The sequence below is a fragment of the Amphiprion ocellaris genome, chromosome 4 (assembly GCF_022539595.1).
Source record: "Amphiprion ocellaris isolate individual 3 ecotype Okinawa chromosome 4, ASM2253959v1, whole genome shotgun sequence".
NCBI classification, from domain to species: Eukaryota; Metazoa; Chordata; class Actinopteri; family Pomacentridae; genus Amphiprion; species Amphiprion ocellaris.
Window position 1 is genome coordinate 16,902,300 of NC_072769.1, and position 24,513 is coordinate 16,926,812.

General features: G+C 41.8%; 1 protein-coding gene across 3 annotated transcripts in view; it reads right to left on the reverse strand.

Annotated features, from left to right (window-relative positions):
• Nucleotides 1-6,470: 6,470 nt before the first annotated feature.
• dlc1 (DLC1 Rho GTPase activating protein) overlaps nt 6,471-24,513 on the reverse strand; it is an 83,126-nt gene continuing 65,083 nt past the window's right edge. For all 3 annotated transcript variants that reach the window (XM_023290340.3, XM_035957297.2, XM_023290342.3), the window contains 13 exons: nt 23,692-23,763; nt 21,941-22,022; nt 20,760-20,823; nt 16,699-18,368; nt 15,854-16,033; nt 14,092-14,251; nt 12,906-13,113; nt 12,266-12,482; nt 11,706-11,820; nt 9,956-10,171; nt 8,818-9,035; nt 8,524-8,697; nt 6,471-8,437 (listed from right to left, as the gene is read on the reverse strand). In XM_023290340.3, coding sequence (XP_023146108.2) covers nt 8,338-8,437; nt 8,524-8,697; nt 8,818-9,035; nt 9,956-10,171; nt 11,706-11,820; nt 12,266-12,482; nt 12,906-13,113; nt 14,092-14,251; nt 15,854-16,033; nt 16,699-18,368; nt 20,760-20,823; nt 21,941-22,022; nt 23,692-23,763 — 3,476 coding nt within the window. In that variant the 3' untranslated portion in view covers nt 6,471-8,337. The remainder of the gene's footprint in view (nt 8,438-8,523; nt 8,698-8,817; nt 9,036-9,955; nt 10,172-11,705; nt 11,821-12,265; nt 12,483-12,905; nt 13,114-14,091; nt 14,252-15,853; nt 16,034-16,698; nt 18,369-20,759; nt 20,824-21,940; nt 22,023-23,691; nt 23,764-24,513) is intronic.

Here is a 24,513-nt window from a genome sequence, read left to right on the forward strand (position 1 = left end):
AAGCACTGAGCAGAATGACCTCCTGTCCTCTTGCAACTAATTTGAAATTATCAGTGGTTCTGGTGATATGGTCTGCACATGATGGACTTTTTGTCACACTTTGAAGAATTTTAGGATTGTTCTGGTATCAAACTACCCATGCAGAAAAGGGAAATAAAAATGTAAAAGAAATGCTACAAAACAGTGCCATAATGAACAAATCACATCAAATAAATAACAAAATCAGCAAAATGACAGCAAAACAATTTTGTAAAACATCAAAACTTTTTCTGCTAATATTATGTTAATAAATGTACGTATATCTCATACTTTTTAGCTTTAATAATGTCCGGGTTGAGGCTTGGGGACCTATATTGTTCTGTGAGGAGAAATGATTGTTTTGTTCAGTTAAGTTTCATTTATATAGTTTTTTTTGTTCTAAATTTGTATTTGAGAACAAATAAACTTTCAGAAACTATAGGAACTACATATAAACTTACACCCTGAGAGAGAAAAATTTCTGCAACAATAAAATCCATCCATTCATTTCTTGATGTATGCGCAGTTACAATGGTTTGGAGAAACTTTAATGGAGATTTGTGTATTGTGGAGGGAGACTGGCATCTAGTGGTCAAAATGTGTCATTACTCAAGTGGAAACATGCAAAGAGAGCTTTTCAAAATGGTTTTAAATTATTTATGAGGAAGAAATGTTTGATAAAAAACATCAAAAATGAATACATGTACAAATACAATACCGCTTTACACTTTTGTTTCCATGCAAAACCACAATGTGGGGAAAAAAAAAAAATCTTTCATACAGATGTTAGTAAAAGCTGAAAACCAAAAATGAGATGAGACTCAGGGATCACATGAGCTGGAAACTTATTACCTGGTTTGTATCACTCATATGTTTCTATCATTAACTCAGCAGCTCTGTGGACATTTGGAGGACCTTCATTTGAATTGGTGCCAAAGCTTGTGTTTAACAGGAATATGTAACCTGTAGAATAAACTTGGTATGTATTTTGCACAGACAATATGATTGGTGCATATCATGTTGAACTGATGTGTGTAATAGCAAGTAAACCCAGGCAGAACAAAAGCACAGTAGCATGTGTCTGCAGCAGAGGAGGCTGTATTTCTAGGACCTTTACTATCTAGTGAACTGGGTAACTAAGACATGTAACAGGTAAGCTACTGAAGCATTTCTGGCCAAGATGCATGACAATTACAGCATGAATATTAAGAGCTTTTTACAAATTTTTTAAACTAATCTGATGTCTTCAGTTGGACAGCAAAGTTATAGATAGCTTGCCAAAGAGGGGTTGTGCTTTGCCTTTCTTCAACCTCTCAAATATCTGAGAACTTGTGGCCGCAGAACATACATTGTCCAACAAAAAAATTGCACACTCTAATATATATTGGACCACCTTTAGCTTTGAAAACAACACACATTCGCTGTGGCATCATTTTGATAAGCTTGTGTAATGTCACAGCATTTGTTTCTGTCCAGAGTTGCATTCATTTTCTACCAATCTATCACTATTAAACATAGCTGTGAGTTCTACTGTTGATTTCCTACGATCATCTAAGAGCTTGTTCTGACCACTTTTGCTCCTTGAAGATGATGGTTCACCACAATCCTTCAGGTTTTAATAATGTGTTGGACGGTTCTTAACCCAATTTTCAGAAATCTCCTTAGTTGTTTTCTTTGCTTGATGCAGGCCAATAATTTGACCCTTCTGAGACAGATTAACATCCTTTCTATGACCACAGGATATGTCTTCCAACATGGTTGTTTAAGAAATGAGAAGCTCCTCACTGCATCATCTAGGGTTAAATAAGTTGTTGCATCTGAAACATATCAATCACTGCAGTAATTATCCAATGGAAGGCTCTTACTTATTTGCATAGTTAAATCCCAGTGGCGACTTTTTGGGGGGGGCAGGCAGTGTATAATTGCTTCATTTTACCTGATATTGACCTAATCATGCTGACTACACAATCCACTCAACATGCAACTGTTGACAACTAGTATAAATTGCAAGACAGAAACTAGCATTTTAGGTGGAATAAATCTTTAAAACTTGTCAATTTGAAGGTAATATCTGGGTGAGATAAACCTTTGAAACTGTGTGTTCTCAGACAGAAAGTAGTATGTGGAATGTGAGTAGTTATCATCCAGTTTAGTCAATGGAGTTGTTGTGAAAACAAGGGTCCTGAGGGTGTGGTCTTACAAGTGCAGTCTTGAAACTACAGCCTCCTGTACCGTAGATACATATTATACCAAATATATCATTAACAGCCTCTAGAGGGCAGTGTTGAACTGTGTAAAACATAAACTGACTTCCAACCACCTCCATCACGCCTCATGTTTGCCCAAAGTGGATGTGTCCCAAACCTTCAGCTACTGTGTGTCACACAGGTTGAACAAGAAATATCTAAAGGACGACAGAACATCTGGAACCCAGAGCTGAAAAGGTGCAGCTTAAAATGTTGAGGATTCATCAACTGAGAGAAAAAACGCACACACATAATACCACAATACCTCAAAACATGAGTTGACTCTTCATCAACCTTAGTCATGCCAGTTTTTAAATCTTGCTCATCTGCTTCAGTAAAACTGTTCATGCAGTTTGTGTCTCCACTGATAATGTAGTACGGAAATCTTTTCCCCTTTGTTTCTGTGACTGTCCTGACACATCTTTCTTTCTTTTTCCCTCTCTGTCGCACACGTGCACACAAATATGACCAACCAACAGCCATATCAGGACTGGGACACCATCTCAGTGGCTGTTGGATCGAACCCTGCCACATGTGACTCTGCTATTACTGTGAAAGTTGCATGTCATTCTGTATGAATGTGTGTTTGTGTTTGCAGGTTCATACACTGAGGCACAACATCCTGATTTTTTTTTTTTTTTGACAAACCGCCAGATCTGTTTTTCTCTGCTCATAAACTTTGCTTCCTGCCTCTGGAATTTCTGAAATATCCAGATATGTGGAGGAATGATGAGGTCAACTGTAGAAACACCATGTGACTAAACACTCTTTGTTTTCCGTGTTGACTCTTAAAATATGGCCTTATCTCGATGACATACCATTTCTGTTGCCACAACAGCACTACAAGTGATCCATCAGAACATTCAAGTCCACGTGGAGACACGTGACCAACAGCTACTCCGATATTTGTGGGATTTCTATTCTCTGATCGTGTTGGTGTTGAAGCTGGGAGAAAAACTTCAAATACATCTGTAATAAGCAGGTTTGCCTATATAGTACTGACTAAATGCAGTGAAGACAAATTAATATATTCAAGTACATGCAGAGACGTTGATGGTTTGTGTGGTTAGATAATTATATTGTCCCTCAGTCTGCTATCAATCCTGCAGCAACATTTCTATCATTTATCTGAAAGACAAAAACAGTCTGTCCTGATATTATCTGTTTCAGAAGTAAAACAAACGTGGAGTTTTCTACTTCATTAATTACTTCTGAAATAAGTACAATTATGTCTCCACCAAGCATTCTGTTCCATTCGTGTGATATTTCAGGAACGCCTGGAGGGAATTTATTACATCTGGCACAGACTTCCTCTTGGGTTCAGGGACGAACAGATTGAAATTTGGTGGCCAAAGGTCACAGTGAACTCAAGGGTTTTTGGCCATAACTCAAGAATTCATGAGCTAATTATAACAACATTTCACACAGAGGTATAATGGGATAAAGTGATGGCATTTACACTCACCGGCCACTTTATTAGATACACCTGTTCAATGGCCTGTTAACACAATTAGCTAATCAGCCAATCATATAGTCACAACTCAATGCATTTAAGCATGTAGACGTGGTCAAGACAACCTCCTGAAGTTCAATCCCAGCATCAAAATGGGGAAGAAAGGGGATTGAAGTGACTTGAATGTGGCATGGTTCTTGGTGCCAGACGGGCTGGTCTGAGCAGTTCAGAAACTGCTGATCTACAGGGATTTTCACACACAACCATCTCTGGGGTTTACAAAGAATGGTCCCAAAAAGACAAAATGTCCAATGAGCGGCAGTTGTGTGGATGAAAATGCCTTGTTGATGTGAGAGGTCAGAGGAGAATGGGCAGACTGGTTGGAGATGATAGAAAGGCAACAGTAACTCAAATAACCACTGGTTACAAGCAAAGAATGCAGAATACCATCACTGAACACACAACAACCATGAAGAAGATGAGCTACAGCAGCAAAAGACCACACCAGGTGCCACTCCTGTCAGCTAAGAACAGGAAACTGAGGCTACAATTCACACAGACTCACCAAAACTGGACAATAGAAGATTAGAAAAACATTGCCTGGTCTGATGAGTCTGCATTTCAGCTGCAACATTCAGATGATCAAAATTTGACATAAACAACATGAAAGCATCCATCCTGCCTACGGTTCAGGCTGGTGGTGGTGTAATGGTGTAGGGGATATTTTCTTGGCATGCTTTGGCTCCCTTAGTACCAACTGAGCATCGTTTAAATGCCACAGCCTACTTGAGTATTGTTGCTGACCTTATCCATCCCTTTATGACCACAGTGGACCATCTTCTGATGGCTACTTCCAGCAGGACAATGTACCATGTCACAAAGCTCAAATCATCTCAAATTGCTTTCTTGAACGTGACAATGAGTTCACTGTACTCCAACGGCCTCCACAGTCACCAGATCTCAATCCAATATAACCTTTGGGATGTGGTGGAACAGGATATTGACATCATGGATGAGCAGCCAACAAATCTGCAGCAACTGCATGATGCTCTCATGTCAGTATGGACCAAAATCTCTGAGGAATGTTTCCAACATCTTGTTGAAAGTATGCCATGAAAAGTTAAGGAGGTTCTGAAGGAAAAATTGGGTCCAACCATTTAGTAGCAAGGTGTACCTAATAAAGTAACCAGTTAGTTAGTTGCATTATGCAACGCAATAACTCCAACTCCCTTGGAGCTGGTGACCACATGGTGACTGTAAGATTGAATCCCCACATATCTTTGGAGCTGACAGGTTGAAGATTTGAGTGAAACATCCTAGTTTTAGAACATGTAGAGTCTTTTGAGCAACATTCATATTCGTGACATTGTCGACTGTCATGGCTTCATGTTTTATTTACAGAATGAGGTTTATCGGCCAAACGTGAACATAGACAAGGAAAATTCAGTTTTTTGTTTCTCTTATTGAAATTACACACTTTTTAGTCTCTGCTACATATATACACTACTGTTTAAAAGTTTGGCGTCACTTAGGAATGTCCTTATTTTTGAAAGAAAAGTATTTTTTTTTCCAATGAAGGTAACATTTATCTAATCAGAAATACAGTCTAGACATTGTTAATGTGGTAAATGACTATTCTAGCTGGAAACAGCTGATTTTTAATGGAATATCTCCATAGAGGTACAGAGGAACATTTCCAGCAACCATCACTCCTGTGTTCTAATGCTACATTGTGTTAGCTAATAGTATTGAAAGGCTAATTGATGATTAGAAGACCTTTGTGCAGTTATGTTAGCACACGAATAGTGTGAGTTTTCATGAAAAACACGAAATTGTCTGGGTGATCCCAAACTTATACTAACTATAGTGTAAGTCCAGACAGATGTGGACGTACGCTTCGACTCGACTGATTAATGCTTGACAAACTGGAGGAACAACACTGATGAATGCACACGTTCATATTCATTTATCAATGGTGGGAAACCTTGGTTGATTCTCAAACAGCGGTGCAGGAATGCAGCTCTGGTGCTGACTGTTGGTCAGTCTTATCTGGCCCTGCATAATCTCGCAGAGGTGTTTGGGTTCTCAGGAAAATCACATACACAAGTATCGGAGTATGCAAGCAAACACACGTACACACAAGAGAAAATGAACAGAGAGAAAGAGACAGATTTTGCTTGTGGCGGTTTATGTTATTCAAACAAGGACGTGTGTTTGACCCCGTCAGAGGCTCTTTGGTGCACTCGTAGAAAAAAAGTGAGTGAGTGAGTATGCCAGGAGAAAATGTAAATGCATTGTCTTGGCTGTGGGTTCGCAGTCGAGTTCAGACTTGTTTCTGCTCTCACACTGTATGGAAAGAACTTGTCCTTGAGCTGTGGAAATACACAGTCCAGGATTACAGATCATAATAATTCCAATGTTTGGACAGGAGCAAAGCATGAACAAAACATGTAGAACATGAGGGAAAGACATTTTTTCCTGCCACTTCTAACTTTGTCGACTGATTAAAAACATAAAGAGGTACATTAGCCCCCGCTCTGACCCCTGGAACCCCGTCTTCTTTGCCGCATGACTGCCTTTCTCCATGTTGAGTCTGCCTTGTCTAGACCAGGCCAGCTGTGGTACAACAGACCCCATTGTTGTATGAAACTGTTATGTAAGAAACAAGACAAGAAGTGAGATCACCATCTACCAAGCCTTGCCCGCCTAATCATGGAATTACTAGCGTGGAATGAAGACAAGACACAGAGACGTGGATATGAGGGAAAAGCAGAGTCTGGATCTGAGAAGGTGTAATTACTTGGAACAAACTGTAATGTAAACAAGTGATTGCAGAGATTAAATGGGATTTGAGGAGCAAAACCAGAACAAAGCTACAAATTTTTGGTCTGAAAAGGCATATATAGTGTGGCCTCCCAGTGAAACCACTAATATGTAAGTCTCAGGACATGCAATTATTATTTTTAATACATTTAATAGTGCACTTTGATTAACCTGTACAGAAATAATATTAATAAAAAAGATAAAACATTTTTTCATTTCTGAAACACAAAGCTTAACATGTACAATAAAATAAAATAAAATGGTATGATACAAAACAAACATATATCTGAGGTATAAATACATTTGCTTTAAATTAACTGTCATTGTCATGCGTTATTATTTGGCAAAGACACCGTTATTAAGTACAAACAACTATGATATGACCAATGGCTTAGTGAATTAATCATACAACTCAACATGAACAATGCACCCTCAGATCAAAGCGTTTTATGAAAAAAGGTCAACCGTTATGAGGACCCAAATCTCTAATTTCTTTTTTTAAAACACAAGACAGTACAGAGAGAAGCTTACGCAACAATATTTTTCCTTCCTTTTAAAATCACACATTCAATCTGCCCTCTTCTTTACAGTAAAACCTGTAAAATCTCCACCTTTATAAAAGGCCCATTTTCCTGTTTTCTTTTCATCTTTGCTGAGAGGACTAGCTAGAGGTTTGTGTTGCGTTAGAACAGTGCATTGTTTTCTGTTCTCATGTACATCAAAGCAATTATAAAATCTCTCTCTATATTTTTTTAATTTCTAAAGTATACAAGTGATGCCTGGTCGACAACAATTTCAAAAACTGTGAATTGTGCTGTGCTCTAAACAAAACAATCTCTAACACTGCAATAGTGAGAAAAAGCTCAGTAAGGGGAAAGTACTTCTTTCATTTTTTTTTCCTTTATTTGGTCCATTAAATCTGTTGGTCTTAGGTTATAATTTGTTTGCATGTGACTTGTGCGTGACCTCTCATTGTGGCTGCATTACTAACATAGACACTAATCTTGCCAGAGTATCTTCAGAAACAAAAATAGCTTTCATATGAAGCTCACGATACATCTAGACTAAGTGAATCAAATTCGCCTTGAGGGAATGAAGAGACATCCATTTGTATGTTAGTAAATGAGGTTCTTTCTTTGATCGTTCCTTTCTTTTTGGTGAGCCAGCCACCAGCACTCATCTGTCTCTACCTCGAAACACTAAAGCCCTCTGTGCTATCTGCCACCTGTCATCTCACAATATCTTGTCTATTGTCTCCACTCAGTCTGCATATTACCAGCACTTTCACATCTTTCTTCACCCTTAGATTCATCAGTCAGCTGACCATAATAATGTCTACTATTCCCCCTGTGCTTTGCTGTAACAGAAAAAGAAACAGAGGTAACACAAGATGGACACCAACCATTACTGTGTGAATGAAATACTATATGTACACATTATTCTGCGACTGGAAACCAGTATATGTATTAACCGTTTGTTGCTACGCACTCACACTCACACATTGAATCCCCCTTGCTTCTCAGAAGCAATAGCACCCTTTGGATAAAGTTTAAATCACACATCCTGTATCAGCAACATCCTGTCCTCTGGCCAAGAAACATGTTTGTGTGACGAGTTCTTTCGGCAGCACACTGAATGCCCCAAACAGATTTAAGCGCAACATCTGTGCTGATGTAGGGCACGAAGAGTCCTTCAATCCAGGATCCAGGGTTTGTCCTTTAAATGTGAGCATAATGAGGCGTGGATCGCATCTACCCTCTGAAGGAATGAATCCTTTCATTCCAAGAAATTGCCTTCTCATTTGTCCATGGGCACGGAGAAAGAGTCTCGTATCCGCGCCACCTCAGCAGCACACAAGTGTCCATACAGTTTATTGTACCACTCTGGGAAACGACCCCTGAAAAAGAAGAAAGTGACGTGTTGTTAGCTCACAGGATTAATTTAATCCCCACTTTGTTTTTAGCCTGTAAATAATCCACTCACCTGCAGTCGATTCTAGAAATGTGCGTGAGTCTGGACTTGTTGGCTCCACAGGGCTCTATGTAGTAGCGTGAAGTGAGGACATTGGCTCGGACACCCACCACCAGCACCCCTTCATGGTCCACAGATGTACACACAAGAGCACACGCTCCCTTTGGCAGGTCTGTTACCCATGTCCTGGTAGAAAGTGCAAACAGAGAGTGGATTAGGAACAACATTAGAGCAGTAAAACTGCAGAATAGGTGGAGACAAAGACAGAAGTGAAAAAGATGGATGAGGAGAAGGAAAATGATTTACCTGAGCACCAGGTGATCTCTGGTGGGATGTGGAGCCATGGTGTTCCTGACATACTGGTAGACCTCTGTCCTCTCGTCGAGCGTCTCCACGACTCGGCTCTCGAGCAGGTCCTCGTCCCAGTGTCCCTGCTCTCGCAGCACCCGCGTCAAAACCTCCTCAGGACTTGCAGGAATCTCCACAGTCACTTTCCACAGCCGCAGTGGAAACCCATCATGCACCTGGAGAAACACATGGAAAGGCCCAATTACTTCACAGTTTTTTTTATTAAAGATTATTAGATTATTACTAGATTAAAATGAGATAGCAGAGACAATTCTGTCAGAATCTTAGATGTTAAATAAAGGAGATGACATATTTTTGCAACATCTGGCTTCAATTTCAAATGTCTAATGCAAGTTTTTGAAGGCTTCCCATAGGATTTCTAATTGTATCAGTCACATTACATGTATTATATATATTATATGTGGTGATCCAGCCATAAATTTATGCACAACAGTCAGACTGTGTTTCAAATCCTGCTGCTGCCCTTTAGCCAAGTCAGCTGCTTCGTTCTGCCATCAGATGATAAAGAACGCACACACACTCTTCGCCTTGTGACTTTCAAACTAGAGAAAAGATAACCTCTTCCAGGCCCCATGCACACTAGACATAGGAAATGTACGCCTGGGATAATGGTGGGGTTGTGTATGATTGTGTGTGTGCCTCCATGTCAAGTTGACGTCATTCTGGGATGGAGTCCAGTACTGGGATGGGAATGAGAAGCCGAGGGCCAGGCCATTTTCACACGGATGTGTTTCTACACAGGAAGCCCTAACTGCTGTTTTCCACTTGATATTTAGAGAAGCAGGAATGAGGCGAGGCGAAGAGAAAAGGGACAAGACAGGAAACAGAGATGGTGTGTGCACTTCATGAATGTCTGCTTGTTTACACACAAAAGACATATTGACGAATGATGTGTTTTTTCTCTCTCCTCTTTCATAATTAATCCTTCCTGAATCACTTTGACTTTGTGGCAAATTTAAGACTGTTTCCACCCATAACCCGAACAAACATGCAGAAAGCAGCCATTAAGACGGAACACATGATGTGTAAAAGAAAACAAGAACAAGAGAAAGTGATGAGCGATGACTGGGCCTACCTTCCTACAGGAGAGCTCGGCATGCTCAGGAGTGGAGCAGCTGTCATAACCTTTGAACTTGTCTTTGGCCTCTTTGAGGAGGGTGTCTAGGCTGTCCTGTAGGTAAGCTCGGTAGCCTCCCTGCCCGGCCTCTTCTCCTGCAAGCTCCTCCAAACGCTGTGGCAACAGAGCCTGCTCCACATAGGAGTTCCTACAGCGATTCATTTCTTCTGGGATCTGTCCGTACAGAGAAGAACGAAGGTCACAACATTTACTATTTCACTTTAATCATAGTTACAGTGTGTGATTGCTGAATGTGCTTGATTGAACAGACTCGGTTCAACCTTCTCTCTCTAAATAAATATTTACCACAGCACTGAAGATCTGAGGGTGACTCGTAATATTAATACTTTTAAAAGCAAACTTAAGACCTACCTTTTTAGTCTGGCTTTTAACTAAATTTTTAATTTCATCTATTTTAGGTATTTTTATTTCATTTTATTTATCTTGTTGTTTTTAATTGTTCAATTTTATTTGTTTTTGTTTTAAATGTAACTAATGATTGTGAGTTTGGGTGGCGTGTTTTTATCTTTGAGTGTAAAGCACTTTGTGCTACATTTTCTTGTATGAACAGTGCTATAGAAATAAAGCTATTATTATTATTATTATTATCATTATTACTGTTTTATGCAACACTGAGACAAAAAAGGAGTGAAAACTTAAACAAAACCAATTAAAGTTCTGCCCGACTAAAAAATATGTGACTTCATGTTTTGTTTTGGCCAAGCATCTTCATCCTTATTGCGTTAATCTTCTTAATCATCGGGAAACTGTATTAGTGAACCTGGATAAGGATGCAAACAGGTAAAAATGGAAACACAACACATCCTGTTATCATCCCCATGTTGGTCTACCTGCCAGCTTTCAGCCTTAATTGAATCCTAACAATTCTCATTAGATAAGAAAGGGCTGTTTCGAATTTAAGGTCATTATTTAGGCGGTCATCTTCCTTTTATAAACCTCCATGACCAAATCCCAATTCAATTAAAGAAAGAAAAAATGGGAGATAATTGAGTTTACTTGCGTGATCATGACAGGAAGCTCCCCCACAATATAATAAAACTCTGAACGATAGTAATGACCCACAGTATGCAGGCTTTTAGCATTTACTGTAGCATATCAGAGAAGACGGCACAAGGAAAAGCACATTTTATGCTAAATGTAATATTAATTGGATTAGTAATGCTGTAGTTTGCTGTTTACTTCCTGTTTATCCAGTCAAGCACTCTTCACTAAATAAGATGTATTCATGGATTTGTGGGGCTCCGTTATCCCTTTCCTTTCTGCACAAATGCACAAGCGGGGTTTAAATGAACAGAGAGACATGAAGTAAAGTCCAGTTCTGTACAGCAGAGGCATTCAAAACAGAGGGCCAGTTGGCACTTTTACTTTATGTAATCATAACAGTGCTTGAACAAATGACAGCATGAATTGGATCAACATGTTATGTAACTGGGGCTAAGTTTGTTTACACGACAAACACAGGGGCACAAGGTAGGTAGCAGTGACATGACGCAGTGAGCCGGAGGTGACATTCATTCTGTCATCACCTAAATGGCAGCTTGCCTACATATAGGACAGCCTAGACACTCATTCTGAGTTTCACTGCGTGCCAGCCACTGCTTTCAATTTTTAAGCTAAATTTAACTTTAAAAGCGAGGAATTTGCCTAGTTAAAACACACACGTTCAGTATTTTTAACTTTTACTGACCCTGAAGAGTTTCCTGCACTCCTGGATCATGTGTGCCAGACCATGAGTGGCAGCCAGGTTCTCATTCAGGTCCCTCTGGTCTGGCTTTCCCAGTGTCTGCTTCCGGTTCATCACCCTTTAATCAAGGAAAAGGGGGGAAAACAAGTGGAGGCAACAAGATTAATAACCGTATCCATCATGCAGACAGGGTGCAAAGAAAAAGAAGAGGAAGTGTTAGAGAATGAGGGCGGAAACAGAGTTTTGCTGTTTAAAGTTGATGAACCCATCCCCCTGGAAGTACCTAATATGGAACAAATTATGCATCTCTTAATTAGGTTAAGATGTTTATGTAACCCTTCTATTTCCTCTGCCTCTTTCCCTTCCTCGTCTCTACAGCTTTGCTCTCTTCCTTCTTCTTCTGTCCTCTATTTACAGCATCCTTCTCTTTTGTTTCTTTAGAGTAAGCCTTTCCTGTTTTCAAAATGTCCACCATATTTCATGTTATCTAAGCTGCTACAACAACATCTGCGCCAGTTAATTATATCACAAAAATAAAGAGATTTACAGTGGCACACACACACCTTGGCGATGAGCTCTCCTTGCGCCGCAGGGTGTTGAGGTGGAAGACGGACGGAGCCAAACAGACAGCCAGGTTGGTGGGAGTCATCTGGTTCTCGGTAACGCTGGCCGTCACGTCACTTAGCAAACACAACAGCGTTCGCAGCGCCTCTCGGTTCTCGTCCGGCAGCAGCAGCACGGCAGCGCGAGCAGCCTGAAGACGAAGCTCTTTAGGCATGTCTGGAGAAGAAGATGGAATCTGTTATGGCTCCATTTCAAAACTAATAACCACCGTCATGCTGTATCATGTCATCTTTTCTTTTGCATCCGCTGGTTAATTCAAGAAGGAGATTGTGTAGGGCCTCATGTTGGCTGCCAAGAATGAGCTACGATGGGATCTACATCGACCTAAGTGTGTTACATAAGCCTATGTATGTGTACACTATATGCTTCATACTTCATGCACAGGACTGGCTTTGTTTCACCTTATATAAACAGTCTCTAATGCAGTATAGGAACCAAACTTGAGAGGATGTCCATGTTACCAGTGAGTAGCTGAAGGATTTACAGTATCACATGCTTTTGAGGCTGGTTAAAGAACAGTGTGTGACTGAATGTGGATGTGCGTACAGCATTTTGACGTGTTTTGTTTTGTATACTTACACTGATAGATCTGGAGGAAGGTCTCAGATAGTTTGCTAGTCAGCAGGGGTTCTGGCAAATCTCTAAAGTATTGTTTCAGCATGTCGGCAACGTCATAAGCTGACTGTCCCTCGTAGTTGACTCCTCCTCCATCTGCGCCACTCGCCTCGTTCATCTGGCGAAGAGCTTGAATGCGAGATTTAACTCCCGATTTTCTGAAAAGACCCACCTGGACAGAGACACAGAGAGACAGAGTCACGTCATGCACATGCACAGAAACCTGATAAATCAGCGTTGAACTATAATTCCTTTATTAATCCCAATATTATTGTGCCATTAGTAGAATGGTTGATCTTCTTAAACGGGTGTATCAAAAATGATTCATGTGCCTAAATCAAACACACAATAACATGTTTTAAAGTGAAGGCCGTTGTGGTTGACAAATAACATTCTTGACTTATCCGCAAATCTTGAGCTTACAGTCAATATGGTTACATCACAACAGGTCCTGTTGACTGTATTTACAAGAAGCTGCCATGACACCCAAGAGGCATTCTTGTACTGAATGCTGTCTAAGACCTCATCAGTGGCCTTTTAAGGCTGTATGAAATGGCAATGTTGGGGAGGAAAAGAGAAAAGACCATTGGCTTGTCCAGTCGGAATATTTTCCATGAGCTTTCACCATTTCCAAACAGAGGCGCCTTGTCCTGCTCTGAAAAGAACGCCACCGTTCCCTTTTCTATTCTGCACTCCATTAATAGCCATTTTATACATATTCCAGCTTTCTTTCTTCCATGAAAGCACACACACAGTCTTTCAAACTGTTTCTGGAGACACGGGTGACTTAACAGCTGCACACTTTGACTCTTCCCAGGCCTCGCTGCGTTCAGTGTGTGTGACAGTGGGATGAGAAAAAGGGGGAAAGACAGAAACTGTATACACACACTGACTAAGTGGGTATTGGGATTTTTCCGATTCACTACTCTATCTTATGTAACATCCAGTGAAAAACAATGGCAGAAGAATATTTGGTTGATTGCAGATGTTCTAAAACTGAGCTGTTACGCAATTCAAGCACGAAAGAAATACGTTTCTCTTTAAGCTAAAGAAACTAGAGATGGTCGTTTAAGTTTTAAAATTGATGTTATACGTACACTTGCAATCACAGTATATACATAGGTTGTGTATATTTATCTATTTGTGTTACCTGGTCGAGGCACTGATTGCGTAAGTAGCGCATTGCCTGCTGAATTCCTTGAGGGAGGGGTTGGCCTGTCCGCTGGACGATGACTTGTAGTGGCACACCGAACACATTCCTGTCTTTGTAGTCGCGCACCTTGATCCGCTTCATAAACTTTGGCACAGCCCTGCAACATACACACAAGGAAAAAAATGTAACTTCTAAACAGGACAACAAAATAATGAAATACTTTCATTCTTACTTCACTAAGCAGCTGTGCATTTCTCACAAAACTGACAGCCTCAGAAGTTTTAAATGGCTGTTTATTAGTTCAGAATAACTTAAAACTCTGAATCAAATTGCTACTGAATTAGCCTAGCTACTGAAAAGTTGTCTGAATGTTTTATGTGTGTGCAAGGCAGAAACCGAGTGGCTGCAGAAGCCTGTCTCCAGGTTTATGAGAGGGGTAGATAAACAAGGTGAGGGGATAATGGAAAGGGGAGTGAGAGGTAAGCCAGGGTGTCAAAGGGGGAGGAACCCACCATTCTAGACATCCGCACACAGTGTCTGTCTCCCTACTTGCTACTCTGTGTGTGAGTGTGTGTGTGTGCACGCACTTGGGTGCTAGTGAACAGCAAGTCTATAACCACAAACTCAAAGTTGAAACATGCAACCCCGACCGTTTCACAAGAATGTGCCCACATATTTATGGTTGTGTATCTATCTGCATGGGTGTGAGTGTGTTTAGCAGAGAGATGCTATGCGTGACTCAGGACAGGCATCTCTTTGTAAGAGCTGATGTTCACAAGAGACAGAGTGCTTCTCAGAACCACAGATTGGGAAAAATGAAAAAGGAGCACATTATGATGCCGGACGGAATTCTGAATACGTATGGGCCTCCAGCGGCCAACAATTGGACACTGTCTTTCAGTGAGTCCCAACCTGTCATAAGACGGTCATAACGCCTTCTATTCTTGTCCAAAGAACACCCCGGGCAGAAGAATAACACAAAAATCATGCGACTTTTCACTTTTGGTTAATTTGTCTCATCAGACCTTAGATGTACAAAACATCAAAAGCTAAAAACTGGTAAGGTCATAACAGTTTGGTATTATTCTTGTGTACCACTTGTATTTTGCACTGCTTTCACTTCAGGGCTTCTTTGTCAAATGATCTATATAAGGTACTTCATCTTAGCATCAACTAAAAGCAGGACTACAGATTAAAAGAGAAAGCAGAATTGAGATGAGAAGCAACTGCAAAATCTCACAAATAGACATAACGAGTAGGATATTGGGTGCTGTTAGATAATTATGAGCAGCGTATAAACTGATGTCAGACCCATAGCGTACTGTAGAATTGATATAGAATATAGTTTGGGCAGATAATTGTTAAGAGCAGCTCTTTTCAGCCTCCAGCTCAACACCTTGCGTGTGAACTGCCATGATTGCCCCGTTGAGAAAAAGGCAATGTACGCCCCTTCCCAGCAATTATGGGCCTGGGAAAAGAATGTGAAACCCAACCTCTGCGGACAGCCGTCACCACACTACACAACAACCTGCAGATGGAGTGGATTGGGAGATGGGTAGGATGGAGGGGTAATAGCTGGCTATTCAAGCAAATCGCTTACAGGAACAATCTGCCAGATGCAGAAGCTATCCTACATGAAAGACAGGCTTAAAAAACAGTATGTGTCTTGAATAAACACTCTACAAGAATGCTTTCTATTTAGTGGATAGACTGTGCATTTCCTTTATGCAAGCCTTCCACTTTCCTCCAGTCCACTCACCAACTGAATCCATGTTTGTTTGTAGGGGTGTGTTTCTCCAGCAGAGCAGTGAGCTGCAGAAGGGAGAGCTTCTGGAGCAGATTCATCTGTAGCACAGACTGGCAGCTAATCTGGAGTTGGGCAGAGGCCAAGCTGGGCCGATGGGAGTTCTGGAAGCTTGGCCAGCGGAGTTTCTGTGGTCTGGAGTACATAGAAAAGGAAAGACAGAGCACAAATTGAGATGTGAGAAAAAGAGTGATGATTGTAGAAGAGCAGTTCAACTCCTGGGATCTGCGTCATGCTTTTGTGTATACATAAACAAAGAAAATAACACAAGGCCACACACAGTATTTGTAATTGTGATCAGTTGAGGGATTACAAGGACTTATGTATACATCAATCAAGAGATTGTCTAAAAGATAAAAACCCAGAGCCCACCAAACGTAATTCTGCATGTGAATTCCTGAAAGCTCAGAAACAGTCCCCATGGAGACCGAGAAGCATTCCAGAGCATTCAGCAGCATTACGTAAGGAGAGAAGTCTCAGCGTGTCCCCCCTTTATCCTGGAAAAGTGTTTCTTGTTGGTATCTTAGTGTTTCTGTTTCTGTTGGATTCTGGTCTGTTTTGTTGTCTTTAAACCTTTGGTGCACAGAGTTTTAGAGAAAAAGATCAGGAGCATGAGCCTATTTGGAAGCAGTGACTGGAATTTTAGCTTTCTATCCTAAAAAATCAGTCAACCCAAATTTAAAAAAAAAAAAGTAACTTCTACACTTTCTACAAAATTTAGAGTAAAGCTTGCTGTGTAAAGGAAAGAATCCAAATGCTTCCTTAATTGTACCGGGTTAGACATGATTTTCCTCACTGACCTGCTGGTTCGGGTTAGTGATGCTCCAACACCAGAGTCTCTTCTCTCTCTCATCCCTTCCTCTCCCTCGCCAGTGGGGTTTCCTGTGCTGTCTTGGTCACTACCGTTTTCAGTCTCCTCCAGTCGGTTCTGCAGAGGAGAGGATGGACATGGGGAGGCTGAGTCCAGGGCTGAATCAGAGTCTCCTTCTTCCTCTTCATCTTCCTCTTCTTCCTCCTCTTCACCAGCCTCAGCCTCTGACCAGGCATTAACAAAACGCTGCAGGCCACTGACGTGTTGAAGCACTTCCTCCAATTTGTGCTCATCCCCCTCTTCCTCCTCTCCGTCCTCTCTCTCAGTATAGGGGACGTTGTCATAAAAACTAAGCCGGCTGTCGACTGAGCCTGATGAGCCACGTCGCTGTCGTCTACTTTGCCGTCCCCTGAGGATCACTGAGTTTCCGTTGTCATGTCCATTGTTATTGCGCGAACTCCCATCCTGCAGGGCTTTGGGGAAGGTTCCAGGCTTGTGGCCCTCTGGTAAATAGAAGAAGATCATGCCCTCCTCTTCCTCCTCCTCTTCTTCTTCCCCTTGTCTGCTTTTGTCTCGAACACTGCAGTTGTTCCTGCGGTTCTGCTCATCCACTGTCATCCCATTACTAGCCTGGCAGGGGATGGGCGGGGCTGATTTGGGTGGAGGTGTTGGCTGGCGATCTGAGGCTTGTTGGAGAATGCTGAAAGGATCAAAGCCCTCCAAATACATTCCTCCTCTTTTACTCGAGCCGGCTGCCGTGCTGTGGCTGCGAGCTCGAGTCACCGGACTCGGTGTGCTCACTGCACTTCCACTGCTGGCTTCAGACTGGCTGCTCCCAGTACTTCCGGTGCTTCCGTTGCTGGTCTGAGTAGAATAAGATACAGAGCGATTCCGGTTAAGTGTCATAGTCTGAGTGGGATTGCGGTGGTGATTGAGGTTCTGATTGAGGTTGATACTGGAAATGTCAACGCAGTTGAGCCTCCGCAGCTTGTCATCATCGAGACCCTCCTTGATGACAGGACCGCTGATTTCTATTTTGCCTCCACTGGTGCTCCCCTTCTTCTTTCTCTTGGAGGAGGTCCCACTGCGAAGTCGTAGACTCTCCATCCTTTTGAGGAAGCTCTTAGCTCTTGATCGTGTACTTTTGCCGCTGCCACCTCCTCGGTCCAGACTTCCTCCTAGTCCCACCATCCCTGTTTTCACATCAAACGTGAACTGTCTGAGTGTCTCCAGCGGCGATGGAGGCAACCCATCAGACAGAGAGTCCTCATTAGCACATCCTGACCCTCCTGTGCCTGAGGATGAGCACATGCTAGCTACTGAGCTGGCACGGGTGGCACCGGCTGGTACAGCTTCATTTATCAGGGCGGCACCATGGCTCTTCTCCTCTCCTCGTCCTCCACTTCCACTGCTATGGATGGAGCCCACTTCAGGCTGTTCACTGAGGTCAGTTAGCACACTCTCTGAACTGTTGCCTTCACGCAGGGCGAGCTTGCCTTTCTGGGACACTTGGTCTTTGGGAAACGGCGGCTGGGCGGCATCTGTAGGCAGCGAGGAAAAAACCTCCAGCTCCTCCATACGGGACCAGCGCTTGCTGTCTCTCTGGAAGGTCCAGCGACCACTGATGGCACAAGGCTCGTCTTCATCTGAGTCCTCACTCTGAATAAGGGGCGAAGGAGGGGACAAGGGGGAGCAAGAAATGGCAAGAAGAAAAGGAAAAAAGGAAGGGAGGGAGAGAAACGGTTAGAGGACATTATGCATTGCTACTTTTTCCATTTCTTTTCCAACATTCCTCACCTTGATCCAGGAAACTCTCTGGAGTTATGGAAGTTATTTTAGAAGTGTTCTAATTTTAACCTACGTGAAATATAGTTATATATGGCTGTCAAATGCTTTCATAACACAAGACCCTTTACATAAGGTCTGCAGAATTCTTCTGAGAAGATATATAAGATGTAAGTGGCAACAGTTTTTCATAACATTATTCTAACCGGTGGCTTTGAGGTTAAGCATCTGACGTGATGAAATAAAGTTATTCATGGTCAGTCAGTAAGCATGTCTCACTCACTTCCTGACTGCTTGGACAATACAAATATTAAACAAAGAACAAAGTGGCCATTACTGAGACACATTGAACGTACATGCACCTTACCAAAATGCACACACCTCCCCCAGTTTGGTTAATATACCTCAGACCCTGAAGGGAGTTCAGGAAATTCCATTATGACCCCCATAGCTCACAATGCAGCCAGCCAGGCCGGGGTCACCCCCTGCATCCCCACCCCACAGTCTTAAACTCCTCTGTCTGTACGTTTGGACACACGCACATGCACACGCACGCACACGCACACACACACACACACACTGGGAGTGAGACAGTGTCACTAATACACTGTTAGTGTCAATTTTTATTCTTTATCCATGACAGACATATACCTCCTCCTCCAATCACAGTGGAGGATCGTAGCTCATAAAACCAAACCACAGGCCACAATTTAACTGCCCTCTTCGTCTCACTTTTTAAAGCCCACCTGCTATATAATCTGAACTTACCAAAGCTTACTTTTAACTGTCATTCCTGTCAAATTCCTTCACAAAGATGTCAGGAAATTAGCACTTTGCATTAAAATAAAAGTCTAGCAAAACATCATTAAATCAAACAAAATACATGTTCTACTGCTTTTGTGACTGTTTTCCATTTTCACTGCTCACAAACGGATCCATATACAGGCATTAATAATTATTTGTTTAGCAAATTACTTAATGTAATGTCAAATAAAAATGAACAGAAACTGTAATTTGTCCCTGCTATAAACAGAACTTTTCTCCAAGACCATATTTTGGAGAAGAAAACATATTTTCATGACATTTTCTTTATACTGCTGTGGCTTGTTTCTTTAGTTGTGCTGATTGGAATGGAAGATAACTGCAGTAAGCTCTTTATCATGCATAGAGAGCAGTGACCGGTCAACAACGCTGAAACCATTTGTAAAGATTCTAGAGACACCTTATCCATGAATGATCAAACCACCAAAGCATTCACTGCAACAGTGGACACTTTGAACATCACGTTAAGGAGTATGTAGAATGAAATCTAAATATTATATCAATAAGGCAGATAGAAAGAGCAAACCAACAAAAACGACAGATGGGGACATGGAGATTTAAGAGAGGGAATGTGAAGACATGAGGAGATCAATGCATTCCTAGGCTGTCTGGGTGGGAGGGTGGTTGTCCCACAAGAGTAGAGGAGTCAGAGAGGCAAATAACCTCTTTGACTCCTCTACCTTCTCTGTTGACTCCTAAAATGAAAGGTGACACGGAAAGGGTCATCTTAATGAATACCACCACACATGGGACAAGGATGTTACTATGTAGCCCTCAAGGCCATTAGGGAATTAGGGTTGATTTATATGAAATGGGGCAATCCCTTTCACAGAGGGACAGTGTTGCTCTGTCTAGACTTTCAGCTTTACTTGGTCTAAAACTGGGATTTTAACAGAATTAGCCTTCCTTTCTTCAAAAAGGAAAACACGTTCCAGGAGGTTGGCTTTCTTGAAAGAGAAATTTAAGAGCTGGTATTGGTAGGAGTTAAATTTCTCCTAAAAAGTGCGTCAAACAGACCATTACCACACCACTGCAATCACTCACAGACCCTTACAAGCATGATCACAGAAACGGCATGTATGATGGTTCGCTCTGCAAGAGTGTCACCAAAGAAGCGTACTAATTCCCTTTATGGTGAGCCAGGAGTATTTGAGAAAGAAGGTGAGCATGCCTGAAGTGGGGGAAGGTCCTGGTGAATTCAACCCCTTCATTTAGACATTAAAGCTATCCTCCCTCCCCCTAGGGTCCTCACAGCCCACTTGATATAGAAATAAACCCAACAGGTGCCTTCTCATTACATAAGATGAGAAAAAACACACAGCTTTGCCCTGTGGCTAAAGGTGAACTGATGGTTGAGGTGAGGAAATTCAATTGTGGGTGAGGAGACATGCAAAGGGGCTTTTCAGAAAGGAGGAGAGTTCAAGTGTGTGCATGTGGACTCACTCTTTTTCTTTGCGGCGATATCTCCAGTCTCATTAGAGCACACTTGTTGAGGGTGTTCAGTCTCCTGCAAACGCAAACACACAAAATTGGTTACCTTTATAATAAATGGGTGTTAAATGTTCTAGCTCCACACAAAATTCTTATCACCAAGAGGATGTATACTGAAAGAAATAATGAAACTTTTTTTTTTTTAAAGGGAAAGACAGAGTCAGGGGGTGAGTTAGCTGGGGTGCACCCAGCTCGGCTAATGAGCTGCTGAAGGATAATCCCCATATGAACGGGAAGAGAATGAGAGGGAGGCAGAAAAAGAGAGAGCGAGGAGAATGAAATCTGGAGTGGCGACGAAAACTTGGGAAGGGGACAGAAAGCTTATCCCCTCAGCCACCTGGAGAAGGGGGAGCGAGGGAGGTGGTGGGGTGTACTTGCTGGAGAGCTCTTGGAGCATATCATGTAACAATGGAGAGATGAAGTGATGGGAACTGAAGGATAGTTGGGGTGGTGGGGATGGGGGTGAAAGACTGCCAAGAGGAGACACCGAGATGATAGCTTCCAGATGTATGGAGGGACACCTGCTGAGGTTTATTACTGAGAGTCAGAGTTTGATGAAGGAGCTGACTCCATTAAAGAGCAATTAGCGTCCTCCTTATATGTTAATTAATATGGCAGGGACAGCGACTAGAATGCAAAAAGAATCTTTTTCAATGATACCATCTGTTATTTAGCTCTTTTCATACACACAAACCAATGTAAGACACGTCAAACAAAGCTTTGAAATTTTGACGCTTTTGTTCTCAAGCTGCAGGGACCAAATGAGGCAGAATACAGAAAAAAAGAGAAAGGCCTAATGTAAGAAGCATTGCCTGACCTGAGCAACCAGCAGTGAAAGGTAAGAGCGAGATATGTGCTTGTCAGGGTGATACAAAAGACTTGAATGAATAAAACAGATGAAGCTATGGACACGGTGAAACAAACTGCAGAGAAGAATCAGTACAGCATATGGTTCCAAGCTGCTTATCGCATGATCCTTTCATCTCATCTACAACTTTCCAAAGCATGTCTGCTTTTGAACTCATGCCCTTGGTGGTTCATTTGGGTGAAAATAAGAGATAGTGCAGAAAAGAAGTACTAGCAAAGGAAAGATAAAAGACACATAAAGGGTTCAGTATGACTTGTAATTTCACCTGCAGAGAGCCTCAATAGCATCCCGATCGAGAAAGTCGTGATCTCTGGTGACTGAAGAAATGTCAATGGGAAACAGGGCATCTAAAGGGAGAGAAAGTCAGGTTAGAGTGAGCAACTCCCTGCCGATGATTGGATCAGTGTGCTCAGATAAAACTAAAGATACAACCCCTAGCTCAAACATGCCCACCCACTCAAACATCCACCTTCTCCCCCACCATACAGCCATGATGAAAAGCTAAAAGAGGAAGTGGCGTCTTAGTCGACCAAACAAACACAGCTGCAGCTTTCAGACCTGGCAGGCAGGGGGGATATGGAGCACAGAGGGAGAGAACAGGGAATTGATTGAAGAATGACAATAGGTACTCCACTGCTGCTCAGAGGTCCCACTTCCTTTTCTGCATCTTGTTCTTTCTCTCTAGTCTGCCTCAATAACAGGATCATTAATTCACCCAGTCACTGCAGTGGTAAAGGTATGTGGTTACTGTGCCTTAAAAGACTATGTAGATGCCTCATTCTGACAAGAAGGATGGATGGATGGATACTAACATGTTTTCTGGAATGTGTTGACCAAACACAAAATGAGAATCTTACATCTAAACCCTCAGGGGCAAAGATGATAAGAAAACCCTCTTCATGAGAAACCAGCACCTTTAACATACAGTACTGAAACACAGCTATCAGTTTGCTTATCTTTAGCAGAGCAATAGTCTTGACAGCACAGACAATAGAGATTGTCCAGTGGATACAAGAGAGTGAAAAATGTCTCATACATCAGTGCAGCAAATCCTACTCAAGTGGTGACAACTTAAAGCAGCCAACTGGCTTTGCTGTAAAATCTGCACAGTGATTGACTGCCATTTGCACTTTTCTGTTGCTGTGCATGAATGTATAAAGGGACTCATCACCTGCGCAGAAACACAATGAATGTTCCGTTCAAATGGGAAACCTTTCACAGTTAAGTGGAAACAAGCAATGACCTGTTGACAATGGTAGCTTGGTCCTGCTGTCATCGTTCTACAATTACATAAAGGCAACTGGTATGCTTATGGCATGCCATAGTATAGTTGGAGTAGCTGCATGGAGTGTAAAGAACGTTTGACGTATTTTAGTGTGTATTTAAAACTCAAGGGTCATGCGAAGCAGTCTTTGTCAACCATTTGTCACTGTATGAGTAACTTTCCAGGGTTTGTTTAATAAGCTAGCTGTGGTCCCACACAGTAACTATATAGGTTACATTATAATCAAAACCTAGTTGATGTTTGGAATATAGCACAGTGTGCTGTGGTTGGTATGAATTTCCTTACATAAGGAGAGCAAAGTGCTGGTGCTAGGCAAAAATACCCCCTTTACTTCTCAGGAATGCTGTGTGATGTGTGTATGCATGCACAGACGCAAGTGTACATGCTGGTGTTTTGTGTGCCTGGCAAAGGACATAGTGAGGGTGTGTATCCTGTACAATTTATTGAAGTGGCTACAATCAAAATTGAACTAAAGATTATTCATTTGATCTAAACTTGTTTTATTATATCATCACCAGACTGAATTTAATATGTTTTAATTCAGAGGAAAAACAGGAGGTGAAGTGTTTTTGGTGGGAAGGGGGTGAAATGAACAACTTCTAAAAATTCAGAACTGAAAATATAATTTGGAAATTTTGATCATACAAAAACTTCTGGCTTGTTACACCAAAACCTGTTATCTGTTATGCACATATTTGGAGTGGGGTGAGGTATCTCACAGAGGTCCTTACCTTCATAAAGCTGGGCGTACTGTGGGAACCCTGCAGCCCGGAGCCAGGTACAGGCCTCTTTGGCTTCGATCTCTACAGAGAAGAAAGACAAGAAGAGGACAAAAACGTGTTAATTGTTGTGAAAGACCCCTCGATCCAGCAAAATGGAAAATATATCAAAGTAAGCAAGCTACACCAAACACCATGCGATCACATATATAATGAGCAATGGCTTTTCATTATCAGTATCATCACTTGAGAAAGCCATCTTGTCAAAACATCAATGTAAGACAAACTTTTGAACTGAACACTCCAGCATGTTAGCAGCTTGTCAAATGTGAACTCCTTGACCTGATTAGCGATCTCACACTCGGTCACTCTCCTCTCACATGCTTCTAAAGCTACGGCTCAAAGCATCATTCGTGTAAATTGTGTTAACACCCTCTCACACCAAGTGTGTACCATTTAAGCTCTTTAGCCAGGTAAGGCAGTGGTTGTTCTCCAACAGAAATTTTTTAAGATGACACAATTTTGGCCATATACATGGATTTGCCACTGTGTGACTATCTTTCAAGCATAGATGTTTTAAAAGTGCTTTTGTCAATACTAAATATTTAAGGAACCTCCGTTGACTTTGCATATCAGCTGCATCATTCTCAGCACTTTTACTACCATCCAACACGTTCACAACACTGCCAAACAAACTGTTCCACGACTACCGTTAAATACGAGGTGTGATATTTAGGCTTCTTCTGCTAATTACTTTGACTGAATGGTGAGGTTCACAGTATGTCACAGGAGTCGTGGGGATGTCTCCCAATTATCTGCGAAGGTCTTTTAGAT